At 38.4% G+C, this 26,955-nt stretch overlaps 5 protein-coding genes across 12 annotated transcripts; 3 read left to right on the forward strand and 2 right to left on the reverse strand.

Annotated features, from left to right (window-relative positions):
- The first annotated feature begins 475 nt into the window (after positions 1-475).
- Positions 476-1,799, forward strand: LOC119987502 (mitogen-activated protein kinase kinase 10-like). The gene has a single exon (XM_038832427.1). It carries the CDS (start codon positions 831-833, stop codon positions 1,770-1,772), a length of 942 nt encoding a protein of 313 aa, XP_038688355.1. The 5' UTR covers positions 476-830; the 3' UTR covers positions 1,773-1,799.
- On the reverse strand, positions 1,688-7,290 carry LOC119987501 (pentatricopeptide repeat-containing protein At1g63330-like). 4 transcript variants are annotated; one of them, XM_038832422.1, is made up of 6 exons: positions 4,448-7,290; positions 4,189-4,336; positions 3,949-4,080; positions 3,027-3,176; positions 2,763-2,866; positions 1,688-1,825 (listed from the first exon to the last, which is right to left on the reverse strand). In XM_038832422.1, exon 1 carries the CDS (start codon positions 6,607-6,609, stop codon positions 4,531-4,533), a length of 2,079 nt encoding a protein of 692 aa, XP_038688350.1. In that variant the 5' UTR covers positions 6,610-7,290; the 3' UTR covers positions 1,688-1,825; positions 2,763-2,866; positions 3,027-3,176; positions 3,949-4,080; positions 4,189-4,336; positions 4,448-4,530. The 4 variants fall into 4 exon arrangements, with proteins under 4 accessions (XP_038688350.1, XP_038688352.1, XP_038688353.1 ...); XM_038832425.1 differs by having other exon boundaries at positions 1,693-1,822; XM_038832424.1 differs by lacking the exon at positions 3,027-3,176.
- A 1,077-nt stretch (positions 7,291-8,367) lies between these two features.
- On the forward strand, positions 8,368-12,980 carry LOC119987080 (alpha,alpha-trehalose-phosphate synthase [UDP-forming] 5-like). Of its 3 annotated transcripts, none has more exons than XM_038831819.1 (4): positions 8,368-8,699; positions 9,287-11,374; positions 12,037-12,310; positions 12,409-12,980. In XM_038831819.1, exons 2-4 carry the CDS (start codon positions 9,384-9,386, stop codon positions 12,730-12,732), a joined length of 2,589 nt encoding a protein of 862 aa, XP_038687747.1. In that variant the 5' UTR covers positions 8,368-8,699; positions 9,287-9,383; the 3' UTR covers positions 12,733-12,980. The 3 variants fall into 3 exon arrangements, with proteins under 3 accessions (XP_038687747.1, XP_038687748.1, XP_038687746.1); XM_038831820.1 differs by having other exon boundaries at positions 9,296-11,374; XM_038831818.1 differs by having other exon boundaries at positions 9,311-11,374.
- Positions 12,981-16,296: 3,316 nt separating this feature from the next.
- Positions 16,297-18,217, forward strand: LOC119987492 (transcription factor MYB39-like). Its single transcript, XM_038832415.1, has 3 exons — positions 16,297-16,559; positions 16,759-17,442; positions 18,166-18,217. The coding sequence occupies exons 1-3, from the start codon at positions 16,300-16,302 to the stop codon at positions 18,215-18,217; spliced, it is 996 nt and encodes a 331-aa protein (XP_038688343.1). The 5' UTR covers positions 16,297-16,299.
- Positions 18,218-20,006: 1,789 nt separating this feature from the next.
- LOC119987084 (inactive poly [ADP-ribose] polymerase RCD1-like) lies at positions 20,007-26,470 on the reverse strand. Of its 3 annotated transcripts, XM_038831827.1 has the most exons (8): positions 26,097-26,266; positions 25,391-25,454; positions 23,751-24,914; positions 22,353-22,594; positions 21,961-22,064; positions 21,162-21,305; positions 20,987-21,082; positions 20,007-20,379 (listed from the first exon to the last, which is right to left on the reverse strand). In XM_038831827.1, the coding sequence occupies exons 3-8, from the start codon at positions 24,797-24,799 to the stop codon at positions 20,317-20,319; spliced, it is 1,698 nt and encodes a 565-aa protein (XP_038687755.1). In that variant the 5' UTR covers positions 24,800-24,914; positions 25,391-25,454; positions 26,097-26,266; the 3' UTR covers positions 20,007-20,316. The 3 variants fall into 3 exon arrangements, with proteins under 3 accessions (XP_038687755.1, XP_038687753.1, XP_038687754.1); XM_038831825.1 differs by lacking the exons at positions 25,391-25,454; positions 26,097-26,266 and adding an exon at positions 26,320-26,470; XM_038831826.1 differs by lacking the exon at positions 25,391-25,454 and having other exon boundaries at positions 26,097-26,283.
- Positions 26,471-26,955: the final 485 nt, after the last annotated feature.

The following is a 26,955-nucleotide window of genomic DNA, read 5'->3' on the forward strand; positions in this document are numbered from 1 at the left end:
TTTTAAAAAAATTTGAAAACAACTCCAAAATATATATAAGGTTGTCTATTTTAGAAAACACGGGAAATAAAAAGTTACTTAAAAACATAAATGAAAAAATAGAAATTATAATAGATAGTAGTCTTATGGATCTCAATGTTTTTTTTATTCTAGTTATCTCAAATGCTAAAATGGGTGTATACAATTTCATATGGATCATGTAGGGTATATCTAGGGCTATCCACGATCGGTTTCGATCGATTTTTTGACATAAATTTAATCGGTCGTTCAGTCAGTTATTGGTTTTCAATTTTTTGATCGGTCCTCACTAATATACATTTGACAATAATATACCAAACGGTCGGTTTGACACGGTTATTTTAGATATCCCTAAGTATATGGAGCCTATAATTTCACATGGATTATGTGCATTCATATTACCATTTGATATTCTTAAGACAAATAAAAAAAACACCGAAGTACTTAGCATTTTTGAAAATAGAATGGAAAAAAGGAAACTGAAAATGAAAAACAGAAAACAAACGAGACGGATCCTACTTTATACGTGGTGTAAGATTTCATTGCGGGATTGTAATCCCATTAATGTGGAGGCACGTGTTTCAATAACCCTACAAATTGGATTTCGTTAGTAAGAAACAAAAACGTAGCACTTCAGATCATCATCTCATCCTGATGACGTCACCACATAAAAAACCTCATTTGCTCCGAACTTCTTGTCCTTTTCTCCGCCACCTTTCACTTCCAATCCCATGTATTTATCATAATAATCCCATGATTTCATTTCCAGAGAGAAACTGTAAGAATACAAGGAAAAAAGAAGAGAGGAAGAAATGACAGCAGTGAGAAAGAGAAGGCACCAGCAAGCACTGATGGTTTCTTTACCACCACCTTTGATTCCGGCAGCTGAATTCAGGCACGGTAATCAGCTTCCGGCATCAATGCTGGCCACCAGTCCGGACATTGGAAATCTCTCTGACCTTGAAAAACTATCAATCCTCGGCCATGGCAGTGGAGGCATTGTCTACAAAGTGAGCCACCGCCACACCTCCTCTGTCTTCGCATTGAAAGTTCTGAACACCTCTGCCATCCCCCACCATGAGGAAGAGATTCTAAAGCGGGTGAATTCACCATTCATTGTCCAATGCCACGCAGTTCTTTACAAAGATGATGATCTTTGCTTTGTGATGGAACATATGGAGATGGGCTCACTGCATGATGTCCTGCTTGCCAACAGAGTGTTGATGGAGGTTGTTGTCGCTGGCGTGGCACGGTGTGTGCTGCACGGGTTGCAGTATCTCCATGGAATGCAGATAGTGCATGGAGACATAAAACCCTCAAACCTTCTGGTAAATGCAAAAGGGGATGTGAAGATTGCTGATTTTGGGGTGAGTAAGGTGGTGGGAGGGAATGCAATGGATGATGTGAGCGATATATGCATGGGAACATGCGCTTACATGAGCCCGGAAAGGTTTGATCCTGAGAGATGGGGAGGAGGGGAAGGGGGAGATGGTTTTGCAGGAGATGTTTGGTCACTAGGTGTGGTGGTTCTGGAGTGCCTCGTGGGACATTATCCACTGATTGGTACTGAAGAGACACCAGACTGGGCAGCATTGATGCTTGCCATATGCTTCAAAGAGAGGCCAGAGATGCCGGATGCGGCATCTTTCGAGTTCTGTGATTTTGTGGGCAGGTGTCTAGAGAAGGACTGGAGGAGGAGAGGGACAGTGGAGGAGCTTCTTGGTCACCCTTTTGTGAATTCAGAGATTTTGTAGTTCTTCTGAATTGGATTTCATATTCAGCTCAATTTTGAAACTCCATATAGCTTCTGCAAAAAAACTTATTTTCAGAATATATAAAGGATTCAATATACAGAATTAACAGAACAACGTAATTTCCGTCAGCCGAGCACACATAAACGACCCAGAAATGAATGTAACTCCCAGAATAGCCTCCCACAGGGGTTATGAAGAGATGCCGAATGGTTTACCTATCAAATCATATACTAAAAGGATTGTTTTGAGTTCCACAGCCAAGTTACATACACGATAAATTATCAGTACATAAAAATAAGTTCTTCAAATTTCTCCTCTTTCGAGTTTAGTACTCCACTACTCCTGAATGCATATAGCAGAGTTGAGTAAAGTTCTGGAGGAAGATCGCTCTCCATCTCCTCTCTTTCTTAAGTCCAGATTTGTTGGTGAAGCTCAATATTACAATATGATTGTCAGTATACTTTCCTTGATTATAACGTTTTAACCTAATCAAGTAGTTAGCGGACCCTTCAGCTAATACAAAGTCGTATTCTTATTCCCAAATACATTGTCTATGAACCAAGCATGACATCAGTCAATAAAATGTTTTGAAGTGTAATGAATCTAATGATCAAATCAGCTAATCAAGTGGTTAACCAAAACCCTTTTGATTTGCCCGAAAAAGAACAACTATTGCTGACTAATTAAGGTTGGTATATCGTTGAAGAGTGTATCTGAAAGACATTACTGAATAATAATCAAGCAGACATGCTATCATTGAATCTCGGTGTGTTTTCCGTACTTTCCTTGTCACCCTGACACTAGATGTGTTAACATTGTCATGAAGGAATATGTAAACCCCAGCACACTTATTCCATTTCCCTTCAGTACTTGAGAATATTTTATTGTTCCAGCCTCAAGCAACAGTAACCATATGCATGAACAAAATCAAGAAGGAGAAGAAGAAGGTTGCGGGAGAAAAAAAGGGAGAGAAGAAGAAAGTTGTAATACCATTAATTGAAACACTGTTCAGTGCTAGGGCTTTAAGCTGGAGTCTCCAGCCGTTCCAGTAACTGAAATTGAATTCCTCTCTCATATATTCATCAAAATTAAACCTACATGCCACAAATTTGAAACGAGTATACAGGTAAAGAACATCGAATAATTAAATTAAATAAAAAATGCATTGGCATCTTTTGATGATGATAATGTATCATAAATTGGAATGTGAATAAAACATATTTCAAGATATTACTAACGAGTTCTTGCAACTACCTTTGATGGTTTCAATGCAGTTCAAATATGCAGTAAAACTCAGCCAAAAAGTTGCTTTTCGCTGAACAAGACGCTTTAAGTTTAACCACAGAAATGGATTCAGAAGAATACAGATACAAGCCCAAAGTTGTGTCATTCCAACCGAAGCATCTGCAAAGAACATTGCACAAAGAAAGGTAAACCCAATACTTCCTACATTTTCTGATAGGTTGAACATATGCATATGTGGTTGCGGGACCATGTGTTCATGTGCATCTGTGGGTGTTCACGTGCAATTATTAGGACTTTAGGAGGTTGTTGGGGGTGGGAGGGGGGAGGCGGATCAACTAGATTTCATTCACTGGAAGCATACTCTGTGAGTCTGTGATAACAGCTCATTGCCGATGAGAATTCCAGAACAGTTAAGAACTCACAGTCAGTGTCGTTACATGCTAGCGTTCATGATATTATGCGAGTAAGTATCGAATCACAGCTGTGGGGCCACAACCACAACCATTGAATATAAGCATATGTTTTCTATCAGGCATACTTAATGACGGTCCAGAGTTTGCATTCATAACATCTGTCACAACACCAGTAATTAAAATACCTGAGGCTAAAATAAGCAATTCACCGGTCCTGTAGTCTCTAGTTTTAAAGAATGTAGAGAATCTTCAAAAGTATCTTTTCTTTTTAACATTGTAAGCCATAGAAGTAAATAAACAGATTGACCCTGGTAGCATGGAGCTTTTCTTTAGGTTATGGGGGTTGTGGATGACGTCAATGGAAACTATCTTTCTAATGTATCATCATCACCTTCCCCATAAACAAGAGGGCATGGACCCATTAATGGATCACATGACATGAAATGATATATGAATGTTCATTAGAGTTTAATAACTCCCACGGCAGTAAGAATTGAAATGTGATTCAGGTTGCTTACCAGAGGCAAATGAACTTCTACTCCTTGCACAATCCACTCGTGCATCCATAGATGAGCATATTAAGTTACTTATCTGGCTTTGTATCCATGCCATATAATCAAGCATCACAGCTCATGAGATATGTATATAACCTGTAAAATAAAAGAGAGAAGTTAGCACCATATATTTTCATGATCATATTACAGGTGGGACAACCTAACATCAGCTTTAAATGGTTTGTCAATAACACCAACATTTACCAGGTTGCTTTTGTAACGACTCAGCTCAACAATTGTGAGGAATTGTCCCCTTTGGCCCATAGGGACTTGCAGTTTTGCTCTCAAAAGGAGCATTACAAGGTTAAGGTCATGCCCCTCCATATATATCTTATAACCATTCTCCACATTTCTGATGAAAAAATACAGCATCTTGAGCTTTGCAAGAGTTCAATAGCATTAAGTTTGAAGTTAAAAAATATAAATTTCAGATTTACACAAGAGAAGGCAGTCAAGTAATTACCATAGAGTAACAGTCACATCTTTTTCTCAGTTTTCTACCAGTCTCTAAACGGAAGAAAGATCATCTCAATGTAGCACAAGTACTCATGCAGTATCATCGGGAAAAATTCCCTTCTTCTTCATTTCATCAGACAACTCATAACATCTTGCAATGTTTCCAAGCCTCTTGTGCCCAGCAATGAGAGCAGTATAAGTCACCGCGTTAGGAGTTACGCCATTTATCTCCATTTCATCAAACAAAAAATTGGCCGAATCCATGCGCTGTATTTTGCAAAATCCATCAATCAGACAAGTGTAAATAAACTCATCTGGTATAAGACTCTCTTTTTTCATATCATCGAAAAGATTATAGGCTTTTTGCATTTCATTTCTCTGGCAAAATAAATTGATAAGAATTGTATATGTGACTGTATTAGGATTGATTCCAAGTCTTCGCATTCTTCCATACAATATACAAGCCTCCTGTGGTTTTGACTGTTGTACAAACCCATAGATAAGTGTGTTAAAACAGTTGGTGTGAAGAGCATTCATCTTAAGCATCGAAGGAAGGAGTTCCAATGCTTTTTCAGACTTTTTCTCTTCACACAGCCTCTTAATAATTGGATGATATGTATACGAATTGGGGAAAATGCCTAGATCTTGCATGTCATAGATAAGCTTCAATGCCTGCTCTAAGTACCCTTCTTTGCAAATTCTATGTGCAATAACATTCCAAACAAAAACACTAGGCAAGTGAACACTTTCCCGCATCAGATCGAACAATTCCAGGGCTTTCCCCAAGGGTCCAGACTGACAGCACCTTTGAATCAGCTTCCCAAAAGTAAAGGAATCAGGAACAAAACCATTATTGATCATCTCCTCCAGAAGTTGGCTGGCAGAATCCGTATCACCTTGTATAGATAATAAATTGACTAAGGTGTTGTATGAAATCAGGTCATGTTTGTAACCAGAAGCACTTAGGCCACGGAACATTTCCAGTGAACTATCAATAAGCCCTACTTTGAAGAGGCCAGTAAATAATGAACTGTAGTTTACAAGGTTTAATTTTACATCAGAACACAGCATCTCATGTACTATATGGAGGCCGTCTTCAATATGCCCTTTCTTATAAAACCCATTGATCAAAATACTGAAGCTATAAGCATCTGGTAATATTCCATGGTTCTTCATTTCTTCAAAAACATCTAACGCTTCACATAGCTGACCTCGGGAAAACCCAAAGATAACAGCATTATAGCAATAACTATTCAGAGGCTGGTTTCTACATTCAAAATTTCGAAGAAGATTCAAAGCAGCGTCAACAAAACCAGCTTTACAAAGTCCATCTATATATGTACTGCATGTTACAACACTAGCGCCTTCCCCACTCTTTTCTATATCATTCCAAATATCAGTAGCTTGTTTAATATCTACCTTATGCCCAAAGTGTCCCTTGCAATAAAAATTCATCATTATAGTGTAAGTATAAACATTAGGATTCGGACCATTAATTTTTATATCTTCAAACAACATTCTGACAGAATCTGCTTTATTTGCTTCCATCAAACACTTAAGCAAGAAATTGCATGAACGAATATTTGGTGTAAGCCCAACTTTCTTAGTTTGATAAAGAACATCCACCGCATTCTCAAGCATCGAATTGGCTGCAAAAACCTTCGTCAAGACATCAAAGACAACAATTGATCTTTCTGAATGCAGTGGCGAATCCAGTAAAACCGTAAACAACCCAAACGTATCACGATTAAATGCCTTATAACAGTAAACAATATCTAAAAGCAAAGAATATGCTTCCCTCTCCATCCCCGCGGATGCAAACACATGAACAATAATTCTAAATGCATCAATTGAATGAGGAAACCCATGCATCTTCACAGCATTACGGAACCTCGTTTCCCTTGTAACCTCCCAATTCAAAGACTTAACCACACGCACAGCCAATGGAAATAATTTTGGTCTTTTAGGAATACCAACCCTCGTCCTCGGACCACTGCAATTATTGATTACGCGACTGTGGATAGCTGGACTTTCATCAAACACTTGTTCTTCCAACATCAAAGCTGAAGTAGCTGAATGGTAAAATATCCTTTCCAGAAAAATAGCTCTGCTCTTAAACAAACCAGACTCAAGCAAGCATCTTTTTCCCAAATAAAAACAAACAGCCATTAATACCGAGATGGAGCTTTATCAAACACAAGCTCCCTTACTAACGCAGAACGGAAACTCATAGAAGGTACGATCTTCGTCGATACCTTGAAAAACAAATAAACTCAGAGAATTTGAGAACAAATCTCGTTTGGACTAATATGCACAGAATTCCCTTTCCGAAAACATATTATGGGCCCATAACTCCCTCCGGATTGAAAGTTATGGTCTTTCAAAGCTCTACCGTTAAAACCTTGCTTTCGATCCCAATTTTCATAAAATTCAGCTGCAATCTGTTCTACATCACTTACTCCACATGCGCTACCCCAACCATGGAATTTCACAAAGACCATACCTTTCGGCTCAAAACAATAAAGACCCAGAATCCTCTACATACTAAACAAGAAACTGTCCCACACTAACAATCTTAAATACGGTAGAGAAGTATTTGCTATCAAACCACGAAGGAAAAGAGGAAACAAGTACCTACCTCAGTTTTCCGAGTACTGCAACTTGAAAAAGAGATAGAAAGAAAGAACGAGTTTTCAAATGTCTCTTCGAGCAAAGGCTGGGAAAGGACGATAGTTTGCAAAGTTTAGTACGCTTCGCTCACCGGAGAGTGCAGAGCCGCCGCTCGTGTATTGGTAGTATTGCTATTTGGAAGCTGTCTGCGGTGTTCTTCCCTGGCGCCTCGCCGTTAAGTTCACGCATCATGGCTGGGCTATGTTAAACTGGGTTTAGCGAACCAACAAGAGCGGGACTGTTTATGGGCCGGGAAAACATAACTTGTGCCTCATCATGGGCTGGGCTATCTAGAATTTAGCCCACCTAACCAACAAAGACTGGACCGTTTATGGGCTGGGAATTACCCTAGAAAAAAAGCTTTTGACCAGCCATTAATCTGAATCATATTCATTTTCCTTTCCTCCTTTTACCCTCTATTTTCTTCATCTGGGTTAATTATCAGTGAAAATATCTATTTCTTATTGAAATCCTCCTAACTCCTGCCCTCACCATACAAGTTGCCGGCCTGTGAGCTCAAAAATTTTCCAACTGAGAATAAAGTAAGTTGGGTTAAAGCCAACTCATAACTTTTGGAATCTATCCCATTTGGTCTTAAAAAAACTCAGAGTTAAGACTATAAAATTAAACAATTCTATTAAATATATCCATGGCCATAAACAACGGTAGCAAAATCAAGTGTTTTTATCAAAAATTTTAAGTACCCATGGCATAGAATTTTCATTAGAACTTAACAGTGTTAATTATTCATACATATAGGTAGAACACACAAAAAAAAATCATGGAAAACCAAGAAGAAAACAAAATGACAATCATGAAAGCTTGAAAAGATATGTCTGGAGCAGCTAATAGTGGTCCTCTTTGCACCAAATAACATAATAATCTCTCTGACAAAAGGCAACGGCTTTGTTTTGATTGGGATGCGCAAGCCGACAAGTGCTGTTGTAGACACACATTAACTGTGCATATGAACGGTGGAAATCTCAGAGACCCACAAGAGCTCTGCCTCCAAATCATTTAGCCTCTGGGGGGTCCTAAACTTAGTATTCAACACTTAATTCAACTACCCACACTCAGAAAATAATTTTAAAATAAATGCTGTGAACTGTAAAATGTACTGTATGCAGGATTGTGTATTTCGAGCTCGAGAAGTTAGTTTAGAATATTGATTTGGGGTATGATTGATTAGTATAGTAGTTAACCATGGTTAGATGAGAAAGTTTGGAGCTTTTTCTTTTTCTCCTTTGTTACTCATGACTCATGAGTCATCTCATCAATGGACATTCCAAAGCAAAACAGTCCCAAGTACTTTTAGAGAGAGAGAGAATTTAAGTAGAGGAATCCTTTGTTGTTTGATTTGTGTGAAGAAAAATATCGTACGGATTGATGAATGGTGGGCAGAGAAAAGAAAAGCAAAAAAGGTCTGCTGGTTGCCACTCTTAGTGAACAGAGGAAAAGAGAGCAACCATTTGAAGAACGAATCTTTTTGGTTCCTCTCTATCGATCTCTCAAAGTTTTTCAACCCAGTTTCTCTCTCTCTCTCTCTCTCTCTCTCTCTCTCTATATCTCACTCTCTCTGAGCTTGAAAGGTAAGTTCTTTTCCTTCTTCTACTTTCACACAATTGGGTTTCTGCTAATTTGATCAAATTGAAGTCCAAAATTTGCTACCTTGAAATTATTTGTTGTTCTAGGTTTTTGTGTTCAGTGGATTCTTGAGATAATCATCCTCCTCACTTGTGTCCTTGTTTTGTCAAATTTAGCATCTGGGTAGTTCCATACATATTCCTCAGAGACAAATATTCACTATTACATCAACTAGGTTCTACTTTTAGTAATGGGTGTTGGTTGTTGGTATGTATGTCTTGATTTCAATTTAATTTATTGGCTGTTTGAAAATATAAAGGTGTTAGGTGTACTGTCAAGATCAGTTAAAGGAGACATAAGCTAGAACATCTGTGTGGACTGTAAACGATTAGATGTGGGTTAAGGTTTTCAAAATCCTGAATTGTGGATTAATGTTTTTTCCAAGTTACTATGCAGTTCAAGTATCTTGCATTTGCAATTGCAAAACCACACATTTAATTCTGATAGTTTAGCATTTTCTGGAATTTGGGTGTCTTTCAGTTGTTTTTGCTTCTAAATTTGAATAATTGTGTGTAATTATTTTCTGATTTAGTTTTGTTGGGATTCTTCTCTGTAGAACTGGATTTCGAGAGGCATCGGCATAGTCCTTGAGGTACTCTTTGGTAGAAAGTACATCACCTGCTGTGACAATGGTTTCAAGGTCTTACTCTAACCTGCTAGATCTTGCTTCTGGTGATTGCCCGACTTTTGGTCGTGAGACGAAGAGGCTTCCTCGAGTGGCGACTTTTGCTGGATCTTTGTATGAGGCAGATGATGACAACTGCAATAGTGTTGGCTCAGATGCTCCCTCGTCTGTCGCTCAAGAAAGGATGATCATTGTAGGAAACCAGCTTCCACTTCGAGCACATCGAAGTTCGGATGGTGATGGAGAGTGGTGCTTTAGCTGGGACGAGGACTCGCTACTCTTGCAACTTAAAGATGGCCTAGGAGAAGATGTAGAAGTCATTTATGTTGGCTCTCTTAAAGAAGAGATTGATCCCAGTGAACAAGATGAGGTAGCCCAAACTTTGCTTGAAACCTTCAAATGTGTTCCAGCATTCATTCCTCCAGAACTTTTCAGCAAATTCTATCATGGATTCTGTAAGCAGCAGCTGTGGCCTTTATTCCACTACATGCTTCCTCTGTCTCCAGATCTTGGTGGCCGGTTTGATAGGTCCCTTTGGCAAGCTTACCTTTCCGTGAACAAGATATTTGCAGACAAAGTAATGGAAGTGATTAGTCCGGATGATGATTATGTTTGGGTTCATGACTACCATTTGATGGTCTTGCCAACATTTTTGAGAAAAAGATTTAATAGAGTGAAACTTGGATTCTTCCTCCATAGTCCATTCCCATCATCTGAAATATATCGAACCCTTCCTGTAAGAGATGAACTTCTTAGAACGCTTCTGAACTCTGACCTAATTGGTTTTCATACCTTTGATTATGCCAGGCACTTCCTCTCCTGTTGTAGTAGAATGCTTGGTCTTTCTTATCAATCTAAGCGAGGTTACATAGGGATTGAATATTATGGTCGCACTGTGAGCATTAAGATTCTTCCCGTCGGAATTCATATTGGCCAGCTCCAAGCAGTGATGAATATTCCTGATACTGAGTCTAAAGTTTCAGAGTTGCAAGATCAATTTAGAGGTCGAACTGTGATGCTTGGGGTTGATGACATGGACATCTTTAAAGGGATCAGCTTGAAACTCTTAGCCATGGAGCAGCTGCTTATACAACGTCCTGACAAAAGAGGCGAAGTTGTTTTGGTTCAAATTGCAAATCCAGCAAGAGGTCGAGGCAAGGATGTACAGGAAGTTCAATCTGAAACTAAAGCCACGGTGAGGAGGATTAATGAGAAATTCGGACAGCCGGGATATGATCCTGTAGTGTTGATAGATACCCCTCTTCAATTCTATGAGCGCATTGCTTATTACATAATTTCTGAATGTTGTCTTGTGACAGCGGTGAGAGATGGGATGAATCTTATACCGTATGAGTATATTATATGCCGGCAAGGAAATGAAAAGCTGGATGAAACATTGGAGCTGAACCCATCAACCCCAAAGAAAAGCATGCTGGTGGTTTCTGAATTTATTGGATGCTCCCCTTCACTGAGTGGGGCAATCCGAGTAAATCCTTGGAACATTGATGCTGTAGCTGAAGCAATGGAGACTGCCCTCGTAACTGCTGAGCAAGAAAAACAGATGCGACACGAGAAGCACTATAGGTATGTGAGTACACATGATGTTGCATATTGGGCTCGGAGTTTCTTGCAAGATCTTGAAAGGGCTTGTAGGGATCATGTTAGGAGGCGATACTGGGGAATTGGTTTTGGTTTGGGGTTTCGAGTCATTACTTTGGATCCAAATTTCAGAAAACTCTCGGTTGATCATATTGTTTCAGCTTATAAGAGAACAAAAAACCGAGCAATCCTTCTAGATTATGATGGTGCTATGATGCCCTCAGGTTCTATACTTGCAACTCCTAATACGGCGGCAGTTGGAATATTGAACACCTTAAGCAAAGACCCAAAGAATGTTGTTTTCCTTGTCAGTGGGAAAGACAGAAAGACTCTAACAGAATGGTTTTCCTCGTGCAAAAAACTTGGGATCGCAGCAGAACATGGTTACTTTTTGAGGTAAGTTCCTTTCCCCTCTATATCTTTACTCTAAATATGCTATTGTTATCTTTTTGAGGTAAGTTCATTTTTGAAGAAAAAATGATTGAGTTGTGGTCAATAGTATTGACTCTGGTATGGACAAAAGTGCCTACATGAGATTTACTTAGACAAGGGAGAACTAAAAGTAAAAAAAAAAAAAAAAGTAACCTTAATTAGAATCAGTGAGGTTGAGTGCTAAGTACGCATGGCTTGTATTCTTTATATTTAGTTTGCTCTCCTTAAGAAATTAAAGTAATAGCAGGCAAGCATATGTAGGTAAAAATAAGCAACGTCAAACTCGGGTCACATGGTCCACAAATTGTCCTCTGAAATTGCAGTTAAGCAAGCCAAGCTTTAGAAGGATTAATGGCAGTTTTATGTTGGTGTGTGCCTGGAAACTCGGAATATCATAATGCTTTGTTGGATTGTGTAAATGACAGTGAAATACTTGTTCAATTTCTTTTGTTGGCTGTTATTTAGACGCATCATACTCATCTTGCCAAATTCAAAGTCAAGTACAGGCAAACTGGTTTTATCATATATTTAGGTTGATTTGGTTTGTGGAATACGAAATAAATGCAATTCATTAACCAACCCTAATAACCTCAGTAATATCCAAGCTGAGTGTCCTTTCTTTACAGGCTAAACAGCGATACAGACTGGGAAACTTGTGTTTCAGTGCAAGATTTTGACTGGAAGCAGATTGCTGAACCGGTAATGAAGTTGTACACGGAAACAACCGATGGTTCCACGATTGAGGCCAAGGAGAGTGCTCTTGCTTGGAATTACCAGTATGCCGATCCAGACTTTGGCTCTTGCCAGGCTAAGGAACTTCTAGATCACCTAGAAAGTGTTCTTACCAATGAGCCGGTTTCTGTCAAGAGTGGTCAACACATTGTGGAAGTTAAACCTCAGGTTTGTAGTCCTTTCTTTTGTTGTACGTTAGAAAACAATTCTCTCTTCATGAATACTATTATTACCTCTTACGTTTTGTTTACCTCCCCAATTAATAGGGTGTAAACAAAGGTCTCGCGGCGGAACGTCTCCTCTCAACGATGCAACAGAAGGGAATGCTGCCAGATTTTGCTGTATGTATTGGCGATGATCGGTCTGACGAGGACATGTTTGAGGTGATAATGAGTGCCAGGGATGGTCCGTCTCTGTCACCGGTTGCCGAAGTGTTTGCTTGTACCGTGGGGCAGAAACCGAGCAGGGCCAAGTACTACTTGGAAGACACAACTGATATTTTGAGAATGCTGCAAGGACTTGCAAATGCTTCCGAACAGGCTGCTCGATACGCTTCCCAAGAACATCCGCGACTGACTATCGACGGATAGTAACTGCAGTTGTGGCGACATTAGAGACCTAGATTCTATTGCTTATGTTAGTTTCTTATATCACGTTAGGGATTGTCTTTGTGATTAAGCTTGAGCATCAAAACAAAACATTGATTTGTGAGGCTATAAGGCTTAGCTCTTTGATTTATTAGGTTGTATATATCACTATGAAATGATATGTTTGCGAACCACTGAGCAAATAGCTCAATTAGTTATATCTCTTGGCTTAAGTTCGGGAGTTCGAACCAGTTGAGATATTTCCTTAGAGTTTTTATGGTTAGCGTGGTGGTGCGAGCTGTTCGGGTGGTTCGAGGATATGATTGGAATTATCGTGATTAGCAGTTGAGAGTTTTGTCTCACAGAAAGGAAGAAGGGGAGAAAAACCGACTGGACCATGTAAATTGTATCCAACCGGGCCATTCAGATTTGCTGGGCCCATCAAATTCTGCCGAATGGTCTCTTTTAGTGGGCCATTGGTCCAACAAAATTAGGGCCCACAGGCCCACCTGGCCATTATGTACTTGTTTCCGAGATGAATTCAATTCTCCATGTTTTGGGATTGATTTTCCAATTCACATGGCCATTTTTGTTGATGCAATCAACCAGCTTTTGATCCTCCTCAGGTGTCCACAGATGTTGTTAATAAACTTTGCAGACAATACATATAATAGAGCAATAAACAGAACAATAAAGAGAAAGATGAAAGAATAACACAAGGTTTACGTGGTTCGTCAAGAGTGTCTATGTTCACAAAGTCTAGCTATTTTTCTCTATAAGATAAGGTTTCCTCTTTTATAGCAAACTATCTAGGTACTCAATAAAATACAATTATATCCCATAATAAAAGATAACCAATACTCATATTAGTAATATCGATCATATCATACCGCGGGAGTTCCGCCCCTCACTCAGAGCAATTCTTCTAATATGAACCACTTTAATTTATTTAACAAAATGGCCCCCCTTATTTAGGTTGTTATCATCACGGCATGGCGAACTCATTATTGATAATATTATTATTGTCAAGGGATGAAGCAATAAATGATAACCAAAACTTAGAGACAGTGGAGTTAGATGGGGAAAGATTAATATTGGTTCTCCTTGTGTTTGAGACTAAAAAAACCCACATCAGTCTCACATAATTTAACGGAGTGGTTTATAAAGACACGTTTTCTGGGTCTAAGAACTAATGGTGACGACGCATGAAAAACAAGTCCGTGCAAGCCCATGGTCAAGAGTGAACAATATCTTCAATGTGTTTGGACTGAGAATTTCAACATGATATCGGAGTAAAGTCTTGGTCTAGTTGTCGGGTCTCTACATGTTCACTTCTTGGATCTGACATAACCCAACCCACAAGTGCAGTGAAGTGTGAAGACTAAAAATCCCATATCGATATGACATAACTCAGTCAAGTAGTTTATAAGCAAAATCCAACTCCTCTCGCGTTGTGTTTTTTTAGCCTAATAACTAATGACAATGATTCATTAGAGGATGGTCATGTTGAGTGTTCATGGAACTATGAAGAAGAAGCCATTAATTTCCAAAAATGCCATTTCATGCATGCATTGTCTTGTGTATCACCCATCCAACAAAATGTTATCAGTCTTTGACCACTTGCTTGCTTTTAGACCTTGACCTCACATCATGATTTGTTGCTTAATTAGGCTAATTCATTGTCTCTTAATAATTAATATAACTAATTACTTCAGAAATAAATTATAGCACAATACAGTTATATGTCACATATAAATATATATATATACACACACATTGATCGAGGAGCCGCCCTACGTGGTCTCATGCATGAATTTACGTACTTGGAGATTTGGGTTTGACTTCTTTAATGATGTTTCCATGTTGGCTCTCAATGTCCTTTGACCATGACAAAAATAAATACTTTCCCTTCGTCTTGACCATGCAGATAAGCTGGCGGCAGTCAACGATAAATATTCATCTTGATATTTGGTATCGTAAAATGATATTAAAATTGATGAAAACTAAATATCATATATAAGATGAAGTAATATTTATTGATGTTTTATCCGACGAGATCTTCAAAAAATTTAAAAAAAAATCATCGATTGTCTGGGTTAATACCCTTTGATTCGCGATTGGGCAAAAATCCTTAATTCCATGTTGATTGAGTTTTGACTTTTGAGAGAGACTGTTTGATTTTTTTTATTAGTTTTCACTCGAGTATAAAACTATCAACCTACTGATACTGACCTCTCCTGCTAGATTCTTGAGAAATATTTTAGAGAAAAAAGAAAGAAAGAATAGGATACGAAAAATCTTCATAATTATTTATCTTAATTGATTGTCCCTTTCGTAGAGATTGCTTCTTCTCTACTTCATTAGTTTCATGTCTACAACAAAGTGACATAGATCCATTGGAGAAGGTTGTAACTAGTGAAACATTATTTGCCTGCCATATAGAATAAGAATAACAATAATATTTTATAAAAACAAACTTTTTAAAAGTTTCTTGGAAGGAATAACACCATTTGTTTAATTTATTTTATTAGTGCTAATTAATCTCTTCTCATTGTCAAATTAGTTAAGACACATAATTGACTATTATTATTGTTCTTCAACCTTACAAGTTAGATCTAAAGAAACCAAGTTTGATAAATAAACTCCATGAAAAGGGATAAAAAAGTTGAAAATTTACCAATATTAGTTCAACTCCTTAATTTTGATGAATATAAATAAATGACCTTAATTCAGCCAAAATGAAGAAAGTCAAAACCAACTTATATTCCAAGTCATCATATATATATATGAGTTGAGAACATAAATAAATAAATAAATTTGTGTACGTTGGTATAACTACTTCAAAGAATTAATCCTACTGTTTTCAACAATTAAGTAGTCTTGATACTGGAATACGTACACTGCATCAAATTGCATTTCAAACTTCATATATACACACATATACTTCACTGGCTATAGCTAGACTTTTGTCATACCTAAATATTTCAGGCACATGAATATGTGTGTGTGTGTGTCTCATATAGCAACAACAAATTATCTTCATGAGTACAAAGAAAGGTGAAAGAAGATATATGTAAATGCCATGCACATATTTAATTAAAATCAAACTATGAATAATTCCTTGATTAGACTATTATGATCTTACCCATCAGAGACTGTTTCTATGGTATAGATCAATAACATTTGTGACAATAAATTAAGCCAATTTAGTTGCTAACCATATATTGCATCATTGTTTAGTTGCTTTATGAACATTCAACCTAGCTTCCCAATAATATTGCATGACATATTACACTACCTAACCAATATCTTAGTACTATATTTATATCTCTATTTGATGAATAATGCCAATTTAGTTGCTAGGCTACATCCCTTCTTCCCTTGTTTTTGAAACCCTAAGAGACACAACTAAAAAAAGGGGCTAGACCAAAAGAAAGAAATGAGAGTGACATCATTGTTTGAATAACTTTTCCCATGCAAATCATATATATAAACCATGCATGTCTCTACAAGATTTGCAAAGAAATTAACTAAACTTGTTGTGGTTTGTTTGTTGCCTCTTTGACAATAATGAGGTCTCCATGTAGTGATGGCAATAACCTAAAGAAAGGTCCATGGACACCTGAGGAGGATCAAAAGCTGATGGATTACATCAACAAAAATGGCCATGTGAATTGGAAATCAATCCCAAAACAAGCAGGATTGAATAGGTGTGGCAAGAGTTGCAGACTTAGATGGACAAACTATTTGAGGCCTGACATCAAGAGAGGACACTTTACGAAGGATGAAGAGCGAATCATCATCAAACTCCATTCTGTTCTTGGAAACAAGTATGTGATTTTTCTTCTGATTGTTTTGGTGCCAAATTAGAACCGAACTCCTGACCACTGATGAGATTTTTTACGCCCTAAGTCCATAGAGTTAACCAACTAGACTATCGTCAAGTGGTTGATTGTTTTGATTAATTATATGGGTGGTTTACTAATTGTGTAATCCATTTTTTAATTTCACTTGATTTGGATTTATCAGGTGGTCAAGGATTGCAAGTCATCTACCAGGGAGGACAGACAATGAAATAAAGAATTTCTGGAACACCCAAATCAGGAAGAAACTACTTCAAATGGGGATTGATCCAAACACCCACAAACCAAGAATAGATCTCAATCAACTCCTCAATCTCTCTCAACTTCTTTCAACCATGCGATTTGCCAACCCAATTAGCATTACTTCATGGGAGAGTAATGGTCAGCTAGCTCAAATTCAATTATTGCAAAATCTATTGCAGCTTATGAACCCTTCAACCACAACTCTTTCATCAGGACCTCAAAACCCTAATCTTCTCAACTTGATTGCTTCCTCAATCAATACTCCTCATGAGGGTTTGCTTAATAACCCACTTAGTATAACACCTCAGGCAGAACCTAATGAGTCACAATTTTCTATTGGGGAGTATTTTGAAGGTGGGTTTGGCCTAATTGACCTTGAAACCAACACTAAAAGCTTGGGGAGTACTTCCTTTGATGTTAAAGCAGAAAACAGTACAATTCCTGCATTGGTTGAAGCCTCTCCAATGGAGAACAAGAGCAGCAGCACACCAACATCTCACCTCTCCTCCACCGCCTCGCCGGCCGATAATGATTTCTTTGATGGTTGGGAGAAATTCTTGGATGATGGAGATGGAGCCAGTGACTCCTACTGGAGAGAGATTCTAGAGTAAGCACTCAAAATCAGTGGCAGACGTATAATATAGTCACTAGGGGCACGGCCCCCCAGTGACCCAAAAAATAATCCACTAGCTCTAGTAAGGGCTAATGTGGAGGGCCCCAGCCAAAAAAGAGAGAGGCCCCCAGTGGTATTAGCCCAGTTCGTCAAACTATTATCTTAACTTACATGTTCACCCAGCCCTCCCATTCTCTTAACCCAAAAGCCCACCCAGACCCAGCCTACCATCAATACATCTCGTTTCTTGCCAAACAATCAATGTGTCTTATGTTTCTATATATCGGGAGTGTGCATATCTCTAGAGACCGTAGAAAGTAGTGTTTACGGTATTTTTATTAATGTGATTATTTTGAATTATTATTAATGTGTTTTGTATTTGCGGTCTATATTTGTGAATCGTGAACCATAATATAAAGAAGCCAAAAATAGATTAATATGTATGTTCTTATTATTTTGATGTATTATTAATGTGTTTGCAATATATATTTGTGAATCATGATCCCACACAACAAAAAAAACCCTAAAAAATAATTTCTAAAGGCGCTGCCCCAGGACCCTGGCATCACTTTTATGCCCCCAGTGATACCAATTCTTGGGTCCACCACAACTCAAAATGTTGCTTTAGAAATAATTAATCTCTATGTACGTTACAAACTCACATATTCTTCAATCTTGGCCTAAAATTTAACTTTTTTTTGTCTTCTGATCTTGCAGCTTGGCATCATCATCTCAATCGCCTCTCTTTTGCAAGAAGAACAACACCTAGTTATGTGGATTATAAATTCATTTATCGGAGATTAATTATATGTAATTGTTTGTTTGTTTTTTTCATTTGTTTTAGTTCAAACATATAGAGAGAAATATAATTATTTGGTCATCATTATCATTGTATAAGTTTACAGGATGTATACCTTCAAATTCATATCAACATTTTGCATGAGAAAGTGTTTCTTGTTTATCTATTGATTCATGGAACCTAATTTCTATCTCACACAAATTTGTTTTGGCATAATATAAGAATTTAGGGTGGATTTTTTTGTTTGTGACAAATATACTTTTTTTTTTTGACAACCAAGAACGACACCATACCAGCTTAATAACTTATCCTTTGGACATCCGATATGGACATAAATTCGAGCCTTCAGGCCCACGTGCACATAAATTTGTTTTGGCATAATATAAGAATTGAGAGTGGATTTTTTTTTTTTGCATGCATGGGCATGACAACCTGAGTTTTAGGCCTATATCAAATGTACAAACTACAAGGTTATATAGTATCAGTCTCGGATGAAGAGTAGAGTAGAGTTAAAGAATGGAGAGTTAAGTGAGGGGGAGTCATGGGAGGGGGATTACCTTGACTCATCCTTACTTGGATAGGAGGTAGAGTTAAGGAGAAATGAACGAAAAAACTTCATGCATGATTATGAAAATTATAAACAAAATTTTTACAAACCCTCGCCCTCCTTAACCCTTACTTAACTCTCTAAAACTTCAATCCAAACAAGCCCTTAGTGAAAACTTAAAAGACATTGCATGTACTTTCGATAATTGGGTCAGGCTATACTACCAGGCCCAGCCTATGTAGTCCATAAGCCCATCCGAAAAACTGAACTAATTAGCTGAAAAATGGTAAGTACAAGGGCAATTACAATCGGCCCATATGACCTGTGCTGTCCCGTTTCTTTTCGGGTTGACGTTGTGGGCTTTTAATCCATGGCTAAACCAGCCCACATAAATCTCAAGCCCAGCCCAGTGGCTCATCCTACTGTTTCTTTCTTGCTCGACTTTTGGGCTTTTAACAAAACGCTAAATCGGCCAATATAATTTACAAGCCCAGCCCAAAATAGAATCTAACTGATTCATCCATCGACTGGTTCTGTATCCTACTCTTCTGCTTTCTAAAATGGCTGCCATAGCCACTACGTCTACACTCCTCTGCTTAATCCCTCAATTCCAAAACCCCACAAAAGTCCTTCAATTTCAATCTCCTCAAAGCCATTTCTTTTCATTCCATAGCTCTACGCTTTCAACTCCTTCGCAAGATTCTCTACCTCATCTCTCCTTTCAAACCCAGCATTGTGGGGCCTCTCAAAAGACTCCATATATTTTTAACCGGAAGTCTCCCGCTCAACCGCCGTTTTGTGACCCCGAGCCAGTTTTAAACTCGGTCTTAACTACCACAACCTACAATAACATGCACTTTAGACAAGGCCAAAACCCGAACATATAATGGACTGCAAGGCCATGTAACCAAGGAACCCTTAGGAAATATTCCAACTAATTTCGAACTCCCAACCTCGAGAAGCACCTTTAATCCTTAAAAGTCCGGAGAAGTAACCAATCAAGCTATCGCCCATATCACCTTTAATCCTTTTAAGTCCAGAGAGGTAACCAATAAGGTTATCTCCCAGATGTTCTCCAAAAGACTCCATAGCCTCTGCTGCAACAGTACTTCCTCCACAATCTCCACGACTGATATTGGCAGCCCATAAATGGCCACAGCATGAAATTAGAGATTAAAAAGTAAAAAACACAAAAGTAAAATCATACTGCCGGAAGTACCAAAAAGGAAATAATTATGGGAATGGTAACCATTCCGAAAACAAATGTATCCAGGGTTCAAGGAAAACACTTATTCGGCAAGTTGAAAATGCCGTTCACTAACAAGAAAACAAGGCAAAATAGAGGAGCTAACTCCTAAACCTTTTCAGACAAACTAAGACCTACTACAATACTTGTAACCAGCTGGTTCTTTTATTAGCAACTTCAAGTCGACGCATTGCACCACCCAGAATGAAGTGTCACGTGAATCCCGAGACACCATGGAAAACCAGACCAGAATCAAGTATGCGACGCGACGGCCAATCAAGGGCCACCTGAACCTTCAACATTCGGCTTCGATGAATCAGTTGCACAAGCTGGTGGTATCTGCATATGACCATGAAACTTCATATTAATATAAATTTCAGTAATTCTCAGCTCTTGAACAATCAATTTTGTATTGCAGCTATGAAATAATATTCTTCATATCCAATTCCTCTCAATTTGTAAAATGTCGAATGAAAACCTTCCCAAGAGTGTCCATCATTTCTCAGCCCTCATTAACATGAATGCAATGATGATGAATCTGATTTTTTTTTTAATTCTGTTCTAGTTATTTTGACGGTAAAAATAGTTATAACATTCTTTCATGGTGCTTAACAAGAAAGCTCCGACACAAAGCAATGTGCAATGGAGAGTGGGAAGAAAGATTCACACAAAAAAAATAAAGGAAAAAAAAAAAAACAAAGGGCTGTAGCCCGCTTAGACGTTTCTCTTTCCATGTTATGCATGTCTATATATTATGCTAATGTACTAACCGGAAAGAAGTTTTTTTTTTCAGTGAAAACCCAATCTGAGGATCACAGGATAACCCGACAATGACATGCACCACGATATAATGGGTCCTTTTATAGCTAATAACTGCTTAAACATAGATTGGTAAAGAAATTCAGCATGCATTAGTTACAATAATTAGTTGCCATGCCCATAATACCTTGTATTGAAGTTTGAGTATCGTACTTCGCAGCAATGCATCTCCAACTATCAGCCTCAAATATTTGATAAAATCCTCCCGATTTAACTTCTTAGACTGTTAAAAAAAATGAAATAGAAATGAGGTGGAAGCATCCAACTAGACGAAAACAAATTGACTATGATGATAAACGTACCCTGAATAATTCATAGTGACCAGATACAAGTTCCATATCTCTAGCAGAAACTTTATCTGAGATGGCAGCAAACAAGTCGGGGAAAGGCATCCAGGGGGATTTTGGAGCACTCGAAGTGGCTGAACCCAAACTAGCATCTTTTTCCTGAAAGCCGCAAGAATATATATTTATAGGTAAAAGCAAACTTATTAATTAGAGAGGCAATCGCAAATAAAAAGATGTCATAACTAAATAAGTAAACTTAGGCATTGTGTGCAAGTAGGTATAAGGTTATAAATGTCTTTGCAATTCTAGCAGCGGTATGGTTGACAATCTATTCTCTGCAACATCATCAGCTTCTAGAATTAAATTGGTCATGTCTCGCTGTAGTGAATAATAAATAGTCAGTGCTATCTTATTTGTTAATCATCACATCTTGCACAATTAAAACATGTTTACAACCTATTCAACAGGTGGAAATAAAAACAAAACAACCATTTTTATAAGTATCAAATCACAAGAAAGCATATCAAGTTCTAAATCTGAAAAACAGAAGGCCCCTAGACTCATGTAACTTTAGGTCAGCGAGGTTTACAATCGGCAAAGGAAGGCCTGAAAAGGTATATAATCTGAAAGCTAATAGAAAACCAAACCATCCACTAGAAACAAACAACCGAGCAAAATTTGATATTAACATGTACAATTTAGGAAAGAAGAACCCAGATACAAAAGGGTGATAACCATGATGTTGCATATTAGCTCAATGATGCCACAAGATAAGGACCAAGAGATGTGCCATGCATTAAAACTGGACACTCACCAGATCAGCAGCAGATGTGTTAAATTGTATATTTCCCTGATGACCTCGAGAGGGCATAGTAACCCCTGAAACTGAACGCTGGCTCTCCCTTCCAACCAGATCACCTGTAGAACACATCAAGTGGGACACAGGTACTAAAAGTGTTCCACAAAGAAATTCAGAAAATACACATAGACAATGCCAAACAAATTCATGAAGCAGAGAAAAATCATGATGAACTTGTGAGCTTAATAACCATGTTCATTAATATCAACAACTAGGTATAAAGGATAAAACAAAGGTCTGGCAGTCGAGATAAATGAGAAGATTTCAAGCCAAGTTTAATCCAACAAACAATGAGTAAATATTGGTATTCAGGCAATCAACAAGTAAACACAAAGGTTAGGAATCACCTTCAGCCTTGGAAGGTACTTTGAAACCAACAGCAAATTCTGGATAAATGTGGGTATTCGCATTCATATTCCAGATTACATAATTCCTCGGATTCTGAAGATTATCCACTCCACTGTCAAATTCCTCGCTACTGGGATGGAACTGTTGGGTCCCAGGGCAAAGGCGCTCCATATTTCCCAGTATGACACGACAAAATAGCAAGTATCGCATACCATTTTCGTCAACATCACAATAATCCACACTGTCAACAAATCAAAAGCTGAATACCTCTCCGCATCAAAATATAAAATACAGATGAATAGCACATACAATCATAAAACAAGGGAAAATATGGCGAATTACTACAGGGGAAAAAAAATTTCAAATGTAATTGATTAAGAGAATGTTATAAGAGTGCAATAATGAAGATAATCATAGGCAAGCATGCCCCTTGGTAACAGTCAGCAATGAGGATTCGAAAGTTTGCATGAAGATTTCATGGATATGTATCAAAATAAAAAACAAATTAACTAGTATGATCGTTTTGACCCATGCATGTCACGGTACCACTCCAATTTTAGCGGACAAAATGCATTTTTAGTCTTGAATCTTGATAGAACAAGAGGACCATCACTCAATAACCAAGCCCCAACCCATCCACAGGCCATTGGGCCTGGCCCATACCATGCAGTCCAAGGCCCAAGGGGGGTTGTGGCCAAGCCCTTCTATGGGAAAAGCTTGGTTACTAAGGAGAGGGAATACCTCTCACCTATATACAGCACTTCCTCCCCTCTCCTAACCGATGTGGGACTCTATCAATACCCACCCCTTCAAGACCAACGTCCACGTTGGTCGAGCACCTTGGCCTGCCATGGCAGGGTACTCAGACTCAGGACTCGGGACCCTTCCCTATCCCTATCCTTTCGGCCCCATATAACAGAACACCAAGGCCGGCCACTCCGCGGACGCGGCCCCAAGGGCCAGGGGCACAAGGCCCATGGATACCAGAGCTCCCCACAGGGCAGGAACGAGGGCTCCGATACCAATGATAGAACAAGAGGACCATCACTCAATAACCAAGCCCCAACCCATCCACAGGCCATTGGGCCTGGCCCATACCATGCAGTCCAAGGCCCAAGGGGGGTTGTGGCCAAGCCCTTCTATGGGAAAAGCTTGGTTACTAAGGAGAGGGAATACCTCTCACCTATATACAGCACTTCCTCCCCTCTCCTAACCGATGTGGGACTCTATCAAATCTTTTCAAGGGAAAATTTTCTGAAGTGCCAAGGCAGTCAGTTTAAAAGAAAGTATAACCAGCACTGAATCTGGATGAGCCACCTGAGGCCCACCCATGAAGATTAAAATAGAAATGCATCACGCAGTATATGGTATAGATAGAATAAAAAGAAGAGCTAAACCTTGCACCAGAGCAGTTCGCTGCAGCAAGATGAACACCAATGCCATACTTGGATGTAGTTATAAATGGTCCATAAGGCCCAAGCCCATACATCATGATCGTAGACAATGCTCCTCTAGAGGAAGCAAGCCAAGCATAACGGACATTTGCATCTCCGCGATACTTTTTTGTGATTTCAACCTGCTTCTCAAAAAGCTCTAAACGAGCTGGCATCGAAGCACTAGAACAGCGATATAAATCAAGTACTTCTGCACCACATGAAGGCATCATACCATCAAGAAACATCTTTTGAACAATATCAGAATCCAACTTTTCATTAGCAGATATTGCTCCAGTAGCAATAGATTCCTTCATCTGTTTATTTGCCTCAACAACTTCAATCGCACCTTGAATCTCTTTAATGGCATCATCTGACTCCCCACTGCATTCCTTCAATTTAGATTCTCCATTTAAGTCTATTCCAAGATGCAACTTGATCTCATGGACACCTGCATATGAAGGCTCTTCATCTTTCCCACATTGATGATGGCAGCAGTCATATTCATCAGCATCATCATAAATCTCAGGAAAGTAGCAGCCACCTGCTACATCAATCCAAGCAATTGGTTGCTGCAGACCTCTTTTCAAGTCCAAACGAAACATATGAAGGAAATCCAGCACATAAGAATCACCATCCATATCCACCTCAACGGCTGCCTTCTTTGCTTCAAGATCTTTCTTAACCAATTGAATGAGATCTTGAGGAAAATCAGTCCATTCACCATTCTGGTGCAACAGAATACGCTGTGGAATCCCACTTCTCTGGAAATTTGAGTAACAGCGCCGCAAAAATCTAGTAGTATATCCACAGCTCATAAGCCGGCCGTTGCATCCATCTACCCTCCTACGTTTATCAAGGTTATGGGTCAACGGAATAGATAAAGAACACTGAGGTAACATTGCTCTGGGAGCTCCGGCAATGTATGCTCCAGAAAGAGACGCTCTCTTTCTCTTCGAGCCGAGCTCAACTCTACAACTACTATCCGATTCCTTTGCGATCTTTGATTCCATTTCTACCTACTAGATCAACAACTTCACAGGCAATTGTCTAAAGAAAAACAAAAAATGTGACCTTCCAGCAGCCCCTTCTCACAGGAAATGCACCATTGAAGTAGGCTCACACACACTGTATAAAAAAAGAAGTCAGCAATTAGTAAAGACAAATTTAACACCCAAAAATAATTTGAATTGTTGAATCGAGGACATCCTCATCAACCATAAAAGGAGGTCAAGATAAAAACAGCACCAACCCCACTTCAAAAAAAGAAAAACTATCGTATCGATTGAACCTCGAAAATCTTGAACCTTCAACCTACATGGTTTCATGCATGGTACGGTTTTGAAAACTAGGGAATGTATACCAGCTTCAACAATAATTCTAAATCCATAAACACAAAATTAAGTATGATTACCTATCATAAAATGATATACTGCTATGGATCACCTTGTCCGTTCAACAATTAACATCATCACAATTCACAACAGGATACCAAATACGCACAACACAACAATAATGAATAAGTATTAAATTTCCAAAAGAAAGATATTTAATCAAGTGATCGAGTAAGTAGTTATCAAGAATCATATGGAAAGAATGCATACTAAATGTTATTGTTAGTCTTCATTCCACTTCCTTATTTGTTCACAAACCTTAGTAGCACTGCTCCTACAAACCACTATTCAGAACTCAAAACTTCCAGTTTCAAATCCCAAATTAGTCCCACACTGTAAGTAACAGTGAAAATCATGAAAATTTTTTCCATATCATCCAGTTAACACTATAAAGCTAAAAAAAACAAATAATAATAATAAGTTACAAAAAAATCAAAACCAAAATTTTTTATATGATTGAGCATACAAGCATTCGTGCAAGTCTTATCAGCCAGATTAAACTCCTCAGCTAATCTAACTTCAAATTTTAGACAACTTCAAGAATCAAAACGACCAAAAAAACGAATTTCGAAGTCAAAAGCAAAATCATTTCTTTATTTATGGTCAATCCATATAAACCCCAGATAAATTACACCGATCACCGATCAGGGAAAAAGAACCCTAATCAATACAATTAACAATAAAACCAATTTGATCCACAATCAAACCGACTCAAAAACTCATATCAAGGAAAATCCACCCCGATCTGTCCAATTCTTCACAAATCACGAAATTCGAACAAATTCACATGCAAAAAAGGCAAAAACACAGTCCAAGCCCAACGAGAAAAAACATCAAACGAATAAAAGGCCACCAAAAATTTGATGATTTGTTTTTTATGACAAAAACAAAGTAACAGGAAAAATATGAACTGTACCCTCAATCCTCAGAAATGATAAGAATCTCGATAAGGCTCGATTTTCATGAGCGAGGGTTCCTTCGAGATCGAGGGCGTTAAAGGGAGAAGGGGGAACAGTACACACAAAACGACGCCGTTAATAAACTTTACTACATACTATACGCTTCAACGGCGTTAGGGGGTTTTTAAGTCGGCGGTCTCTCTGTTTGGACGAAAAGCAAGAAATACTGAAAATACTTACCAAAAAGGAGAAGATACGATCACGGTGCCAAAACAAATTTTATCACCGCCACAACTTAATTGGCTACGAATTGGACTAGAGAGGATGTTATTGGTGGATGAAGCATACGCTGTGTGTCTTTATATATACATAGTGTTTGGTGGGGCGGGCCCGCCGTGGCCCTCCACCAACCCCTGGCATATCCAAGAAAACCGTTGGCTTTTCCTCATAAACCAGAATCTTTAAAAATGGAAGTTATGAAACAATTGGCTTTCCCTCGCAAACCATAATCCATTTATCTCTAAATATGGAAGTTGTGAAACGGTTGGTTTTCCCTCGCAAACCATAATCTCTAAAAATTGAAGTTATGAAACCGTTGGTTTTCCCTCGCAAACCAAAAATACTAAAATGGAAGTTATGAAACCTTTGGTTTTCCCTCGCAAACCATAATCCATTTATCTCTAAAAATGAAAGTTGTGAAACCGTTGGTTTTCCCTCGCAAACCATAATCCATTTATCTCTAAAAATGAAAGTTGTGAAACCGTTGGTTTTCCCTCGCAAACCATAAATTTTAAAATGGAAGTTATGAAACAGTTGGCTTTCCCTCGCAAACCAGAATCTCTAAAAATGGAAGTTATGAAACCGTTGACTTTCCCT

The sequence above is a fragment of the Tripterygium wilfordii genome, chromosome 20, assembly GCF_013401445.1.
Source record: "Tripterygium wilfordii isolate XIE 37 chromosome 20, ASM1340144v1, whole genome shotgun sequence".
NCBI lineage: Eukaryota > Viridiplantae > Streptophyta > Magnoliopsida > Celastrales > Celastraceae > Tripterygium > Tripterygium wilfordii.

What these genes read in the sequence shown, in the direction of transcription:
- LOC119987492 (XM_038832415.1), top strand. Translation starts at nt 16,300, where the DNA reads ATGAGGTCTCCATGTAGTGATGGCAATAACCTAAAGAAAGGTCCATGG. An exon ending in CATTCTGTTCTTGGAAACAA is followed by an intron (nt 16,560 to 16,758) that starts GTATGTGATTTT and finishes TGGATTTATCAG; the next exon opens with GTGGTCAAGGATTGCAAGTC. An exon ending in TACTGGAGAGAGATTCTAGA is followed by an intron (nt 17,443 to 18,165) that starts GTAAGCACTCAA and finishes CTGATCTTGCAG; the next exon opens with CTTGGCATCATCATCTCAAT.
- LOC119987501 (XM_038832424.1), bottom strand. Translation starts at nt 6,609, where the DNA reads ATGGCTGTTTGTTTTTATTTGGGAAAAAGATGCTTGCTTGAGTCTGGT.
- LOC119987084 (XM_038831825.1), bottom strand. Translation starts at nt 24,799, where the DNA reads ATGGAATCAAAGATCGCAAAGGAATCGGATAGTAGTTGTAGAGTTGAG. An exon ending in ACACATCTGCTGCTGATCTG is followed by an intron (nt 21,306 to 21,960) that starts GTGAGTGTCCAG and finishes TGCGGCTTTCAG; the next exon opens with GAAAAAGATGCTAGTTTGGG. An exon ending in GTCACTATGAATTATTCAGG is followed by an intron (nt 21,083 to 21,161) that starts GTACGTTTATCA and finishes TTTTTTTAACAG; the next exon opens with TCTAAGAAGTTAAATCGGGA.
- LOC119987080 (XM_038831819.1), top strand. Translation starts at nt 9,384, where the DNA reads ATGGTTTCAAGGTCTTACTCTAACCTGCTAGATCTTGCTTCTGGTGAT. An exon ending in GAACATGGTTACTTTTTGAG is followed by an intron (nt 11,375 to 12,036) that starts GTAAGTTCCTTT and finishes CTTTCTTTACAG; the next exon opens with GCTAAACAGCGATACAGACT. An exon ending in TTGTGGAAGTTAAACCTCAG is followed by an intron (nt 12,311 to 12,408) that starts GTTTGTAGTCCT and finishes CCCAATTAATAG; the next exon opens with GGTGTAAACAAAGGTCTCGC.
- LOC119987502 (XM_038832427.1), top strand. Translation starts at nt 831, where the DNA reads ATGACAGCAGTGAGAAAGAGAAGGCACCAGCAAGCACTGATGGTTTCT.